The sequence below is a fragment of the Bidens hawaiensis genome, unplaced genomic scaffold, assembly GCF_021521415.1.
Source record: "Bidens hawaiensis isolate Kalapana, Puna unplaced genomic scaffold, B.hawaiensis_p1.1 tig00045965_1, whole genome shotgun sequence".
Lineage (NCBI taxonomy): Eukaryota > Viridiplantae > Streptophyta > Magnoliopsida > Asterales > Asteraceae > Bidens > Bidens hawaiensis.
The window spans coordinates 33,761-40,783 of NW_027498178.1; the positions used below are offsets into that span (position 1 = coordinate 33,761).

Below are 7,023 nucleotides of genomic sequence, written 5' to 3' on the forward strand. Positions count from 1 at the left end.
AAATATATATCAGAAATATAAGTTTTACGCATATATCAAAACCAACATGAGTATATATCAAACCCAACATGAGTCATGGGCAACAATGGAATAGGCAGAACGTAACTACCTAATAAGATATTTCCGTTTTCCAAGGCTTCAGAGATTTTAACGATTTTTCCACTAGCGGTCTCGACGCTTAGAGTTTTATTTAATTTCGTTAGAGGCTCATTTAATAGACTACAAAAGCTATAATCTATGAAACTTAAGTTGGCACCTGAATCGAACTAAACTCTAGCATACATGTCGTTAACTAAGAACGTACCGGTGATAGTTTCCGGCATGGCGGCCTCTTTCTTGGTATCTAGAATGAAAACTCGAGCACTCCCCTTTTCGGCTCGACCTTTTGACCACTACCTCCCGCACCTCTAACAACGGGTTTGTTCTTTGGGCATTCAAATGAGATGACCCATCTATTTGCAATTGTAACAGGTCATCGACTTTTTCCTACAATCGGCCGTTGTGTGGCCGGGTTTGTGACACGAGTCGCAAACAGTTGTGGTTGTAGACAGAGCAAAGTGGCATTTACCCTTGTGGTATTTCATACAGAATTTGCATTGGGTGTAGTTGGAATTGAATCCAGATTTTTGTTGTTCAACGCCCTTGCCCTTGAATCGGGCACCTCTAGTCTTTTTGTGGTCGTCAGATGGCACAACCTTCTTGTCTTCTTCTTTATTGCGGATTAGACCATTCATCAAGTAACTAGCCAATTCCATGGCGGAATCGGCGGTTTGAGGTAAATGAGACCTCACTATGTCGCGGATTACCCGCCGGAGTCCCCAAATGTATCGTGTTACTTTGCTGGATTCGGATGTTACCAGCTGGGGCACAAGTCGACAATATTCATGAAACTTAGTGTTATACTCTCGAAGATTGGTTCCTACGACTCTATGCTTGAGAAATTTCGATTGAATTTGATCGGTTTTGTGCATCAGGCAGAAATTCGTCAGCACCATCTCTTTGAAATCCTCCCACATCACGTTGTACATCGTTTGTCTTTCCTTGCTCATGATTAAAGTATTCCACCATTCTAGAGCCTCTCCTTTGAACATATGCGCCGTGTATTGGATGTTTTCTTGCTCGGCGCACTTGTTTATGATTACGATTGACTCCATTTCTTTCAACCATCTTACCGTCGCAATGGCGCCTTTGTCGCCATAGAATTATTTTGGACTAAAGTTTTTAAAGTCTTTAAACGAACAACTTTCGATTTTCATTTCTTAAATTGTTGTCTAACGCCGCCATCAACATTAGACTCACGAACGCTCTCCTCGATATGATATGATATGGTTTAGGACGGGACTTAACAGATTTTCGAGAATGTTCGGCAGAGTGAGTTTGCCTAGTTTGGGTCCTAATGTGAGATTCGGCTCTCACGGCTTTCTTTATCATGTCTTGTATTTGGTTCATATACTTTTCAGGTATTTGTTCTTGTTCTTTTTCTTTATATTTTTGTGCACGATTTTCTGCTTCCTTTCGAGAAGCTTCCGCATTACTCTGATTCGACATACTGAAATTAAATTACATTCTTTTCTTAATCACACATTTTTTTCATTTATTTATTTTACATATATATATATATATATATATATCATTTCATTACACATTTATAAATACATCATTACTTGATGTATATATTTCCCTATCCTTAGAAGAACGATTTAACGTCCTTTATTTTAAACACACATACAACATTAACAACATTTTATCACGATCTCTCTAGTCCCTCGTAAATATCTTCACCGACTTGGTCATCTTGTTGCATTTATGAAGAAGCTTGTCTTCTATCTTCTTTATTTTGCATCCTTCTTGGGCCACCTTCTTCCTTAACTCATCTGTTTCGTGTAATGCTCAGTCGAGATGTTCTTCTTGGGACTGCGAGATCACATTCGGATAACCCTATTGTGGCGGTGGATCACGGCATCCCATCATCACGATGTCGTAGTGATTCGTTGGATATGGTGACGAGGCTGCTGCCTCTTGCTCACGAATCTCATCTGTTTGTTCTCAATTGAAGGAATCTTGCCTTGATATGGTGGAAAGGTTGGCGGATACTTGTTCTTGATTTCTTGAAGATATTGCATATACGGATCTAGAGAACCATAGCTTGGACTCTTGTGGAAGAATGGTTGCACACATCCTTGACCTGGTGGGCAGTCACAGTTTGATGGTTCCTATAGTAGAGTTGTTACTGCCTTAGAGATCTCTTCATTTGGATATTCCTCAGGGTCTTCCTCTTTTTCTGGATCTTCCTCTTCTTCTAGGTCTTCATCTTCTTCCATAGCTTTTGTTGTATCGGCCACCAAAGGGTGCAGGCGATAACCCTCATACGGTTGAATGACTCTCATCTTCGGCCTTTGAAAAGGTCCATCGTAGTTGTTGGGGTGAGAATCGACAAAGTTGTAAGTAGAGGTTCCAATGTGCCATCGCATTTGATCGGAGTGGCATTACATCCAGTCGAAAGAGTCAGACTCGGGTTCCTCCATGATTGATCTATTGGCTAGGAATGTTTAAGACGGATGGGGGTTGGATGGTTGATACATCGGAATGTCAGACAGATGATACGTCCGAATGTTGGACGGATGGTACTCCGGGATGCTTGACGAGTGATGACTTGAAGTTCTTGGAGGATCGTACCTTTGCATCGGTGAATCGCCGGGTATGTTGATTGGTAGTTGTTCAGTTCCAGGGAAGTACACCGGTGTGGGTTGTTCGATTGGGTGATCTTGATTGAAGAAGTCTCCGTAGTAGTTTTCACTCATTATGTCCTTCGGCATTGGATCGGGACATCCGGCTCTCATTGCGTCGCGCATGAAGCCGTCGATTATTTTCTTGAAAGACATCTAAGGGTGGTTTAGATTGAGGAGGGATAGAAAATGTTTACCAGCATATCTTATCCATATTTAAATTAAACAAGTAATAATAGAGATTTTCTTATTCACTTGGATAGAAGCTTATGTATTATCAATTAAAACTTAATTCGCTAAGATCGATGGCTCTGATACCAACACTTGTCACACCCCAAACCATGGCCCGGGTGCGCGACACAAATGTTGGTACCGCTTTTGTAATTAAATCAGAGTTGCGGGTTAATTGCGGTAAATTTACTTTTGTGGATTAAAATATTATTATTTACATATCAAAATACGGGATTATAAAAATACCCGTTTAATGTTAACAAAATATTACTTGTTTATCTAAATCATCATTTACACATATTTTAAGTTTATCAAAAATGATCTGAGCCATCAGATCGCCAACTTCAACTTCGATGCTTCAAGCGGCTAGTCTACATTATCTGTAAAAATGTTTAAAAATACGTCAGAAACACATGCTGGTGAATAAGCTGACGCATAAAATATTTTTCTTTACTTGATTACCCCTTGAAACATAACTTAGGTCCGACCCATCGTGGCTTAGGAATAATCAAGTTAATCAAAACACAATTAAAAACTTAGCTCTACTCGAAACCGCTCAGCAAACACCATAGCGTTCGATATAACATAGATGCCATCAGTATACACATGATTACCTCACTCGGACGTAACTTAGGTCTGACCCATCATGGTGGAGGCAAATAACCAGGTGTGGCGCGGTGTGCCCACCGACTTACCACATATGTAAGGATCCAAACAAACGTATACGACAGCCTAAGGGCTAGAAGTTACCTTTGTTTATAACGTTTTAGAGATACGTAATCTCATGTAATTCATTTCATTTATTTGACTCGATTAAACAAGTTTACAAAGTTGGGCGTATTCACCTTTTAAAAGATCAGCTTCACTTAACTGATCGATTCTTTCTTAAGCTATGTCGGACCTATAGTACGAGTATAACCTTTTATTAATACCAAATCTTTAATCTGGCTTAAGACCTTTAGTCCCCTTTGTATAATTTTACCTGGATTATATTTTCTTTTTAAACCTTTAGTTTAAATACTTTTCTTTCTTTTTACAAGTTTAAAACCTTTAGTTTAACTTGTTTACTTTTCTTAAACTCTAAGTTTCTCTTCTTGAAGAAACGTATACTTTATTTCTTTATTATTATCTAAAATCATTTAAATAATAATTATACTTTATCCATAACAAATAATAATATTCATATAATTATCTTTTATATAATATCTTTGTTTTACTTTCTTTTAATCTCGAGGTATTGAGTATACTCTCGACTTAGGGTTTTAAGCCTTTAATATTTTATTATATTTTATTCGGGCATTATGCCTATCTTGTTTTGCTTACAAAACCCTAAATACATGGGCAGCACTTCGAAGTCTTTTCTTTTCACAAGCTCCCTTTGATCAACAACCTTCTTGGCACACCAATCGAGGCACGCCAAATATTCACAACACGTCGGCACACACTTCGAAGCGGGGCGTCAGGTCATCTTAGGATGACACGCTCTTCAAGATAACATCGTAGGTGTGTGGCACGTATTTCAAGGTATGTCGGGTTTTTGGCACGAAAAACAATGAGATCGGCACGCTTATCGAGGTGATTTCTAGAATGAGAGAGTATGTTTTAGAGAGAGAAAGATGTGTGAGAGTTTGTGTGAAGAATGGGAGGGCTTGAGCCCGCTATTTATAGGCAAATCTGCTAGGCCATAGCGATACGTGATGGTCTGATAAGCACCACGTCGTGTATCGCGACGTAGGGTTGATAAATCACCGATAGGCTTGCCACGTGGCGAACGCGGTTCCACATGGTAACACGTGGCGGACATCGTGCCACGTGTAGACACATGGCAGGACACGTGTCCCGCTTTCGGACCACATCATCGCGATTCGCCATATGAACAATTCATTGACATCGAAAACATCGACGTGGGTTTTTAGGGCCGGGGTAGTTTCAGGGGGAAGGGGTGGTCTAGGAAGGATTGCAGGGGTAGGCTTGAATGAGGAAGTGGGATTAGTTAATGGGTTGGATTTTGAAGAAAAATGAGTAGCCTCTGATTTTCCTTTGGACCGTTGTTGGTTTTCCACTTTATGGGCTAACAAAGCTAGGTCTTCTAAGGTTGCATACGGGTGTAACTCAATTACATGGGCTATATGGGTTTCTAGCCCACCCAAATAACGAACTAGGGTTTGGGGATCATTTCTGGAAGGTCACACTTCATCAATATATATGCAAAATCACGGGAGTACTCTTCAGCCGGTCGTGATCCTTGTTTCAAAGCGTGGAGTTCCGAGAAGCATGCCTGAATATAGTACGTGGGTATAAACTTCTGCTTGAGAAACTTCTTCATTTTTTTCCACGATCTCACCTTTTCTTTCCCTGCACGTTCTCTTTTGAAACTGGTATTAGCCCACCAAGTTGAGGTATACTTGCAAAGCTTGAGGGAAACAATCTTAACCTTGTTGTTAAAAGTGGGTTGCTTATAATCAAACACCCTCTCATCCATTCCACAAATTCGCCAATGTCAGGTTTTCCATCAAATTCAGGAATATCAACTTTTATTTCGTTGGAAAACCATGCGGAAGACCCCTTTGCTGGCCTATCACTCCCTTCTTCATCAGAACCCTCGTCTTCTATTCTGGCGCGTTGTCATGAAACGGTTAATTCGTGGAGCTGGTCTTGCATAAGTTTCATTTGTTGAGCCATCTCTTTCTTATCGTTTTCCATAAATTCAAGTATTTTTTTTCAAATCGGCGCTGTTGCGAGTTGTCACACCCCAACCTACGTCGAAAATGCCGGGGGCGCCAACTGATTGTTCACAGCTTTCAAAGGTTACTAAGCAATATTAAAAGTGTCATATCTAATAAATTTTATTAAATAGTCAAGAACATCAAACTCATAAGTAGACAAGAAAAATAAACATTCAAATCTAATTCTTGTATCTTCTTCTCTAACATGCATCCTAAGTTGCTTCAAACAATCTTGATAATCACGTCACACGATAACCTGCAGATGCGTTGAAAATTGAATAGTTTTGTCAACACAAGGTTGAGTGAGTAACACACCAGTTTAAATGTATACATAATATATATAACAAAAATATGTAATTGCAACAAGTCATATGAGAATAAAAAATTAACCAATTGAGCAAATATAACTGAGATGTCGAGAAGCACAAAGGCTAACGACTGACGTATGATCATACTAGACTGAGATTATGTTGGACATCTCCGAATGCGGAAGCATACAAAGAAAATAAGGACATAAACAAGTAAGGTATAATCTATACTATATATAAAACATGAGTGAGGGACCTCTTGTATTTTAAGAGGTACCAAAACTCAATGCTTTAAGTACAACACACAATGCATCAAAAATATAAAAACTAAGGGTAATTAAGTCTTTCCATTCCTTTAAAATATACTTATAACTTTGGTCCCTCAACTTCACTATTTTTTTTGTATATTTAAATAATAGTTACACATATGCCCCCTAATTCAAAACTAACTACCCCTCGACTTTTTAACGGCCATATCTTTTCACACGTTAATGTTTTCTTAAAATAACCAAATCATAAAAACGAGTATTTTGTTCTCTTTAATTTGAGTATGGTATTGCTTTAGTTTTTTAGTTTTAAAAAGTTAACATGTTACGCGATTACCGTGTAGAACTGGTAACAGGTCGAGTCGGGTGAGCTTGGGTCATTTGTAAAAGTGGATTAGAGTCAGAACAAGTCAATACAAGAAAAATGGTTAATTTGGTTCAGGTTCGAGTAGATAGGGGCTAGGTCAGACCGATGTCGAGTCGGAACGGGTTTAGGGCTAAAACGGGTTGGTTTACAAAAGTGATTTATTTGATATTACTGTATATTTCGGGTTTGCTTCTTGATTTTTGTCACTGGTTACGCGGATGTCGTTGTTTACATGTACCGGGGCCGATAAACGCTTGTTCAACACCACGTAACACACATAATTAGATCTTGGTAAGCGCTCAACATAGCGCCCTGCACCGGTAATCGTTAAGAATTACACGCGTGGTGTTGGTTAAGCATGTTTTAATGTCAGTAACGTGCATTCCGGTCCGGTTACGT

At 39.1% G+C, this 7,023-nt stretch overlaps 1 protein-coding gene across 1 annotated transcript; it reads right to left on the reverse strand.

Moving 5' to 3' along the window:
- Window positions 1-452: 452 nt before the first annotated feature.
- LOC143596025 (uncharacterized) lies at window positions 453-1,154 on the reverse strand. Its single transcript, XM_077074906.1, has one exon. The coding sequence runs from the start codon at window positions 1,152-1,154 to the stop codon at window positions 453-455; it is 702 nt and encodes a 233-aa protein (XP_076931021.1).
- Between the last annotated feature and the right edge of the window lie 5,869 nt (window positions 1,155-7,023).

Bases quoted from the DNA above. Each gene is read 5' to 3' on its own strand.
- LOC143596025 (XM_077074906.1), bottom strand. From the start codon at position 1,154: ATGGAGTCAATCGTAATCATAAACAAGTGCGCCGAGCAAGAAAACATC.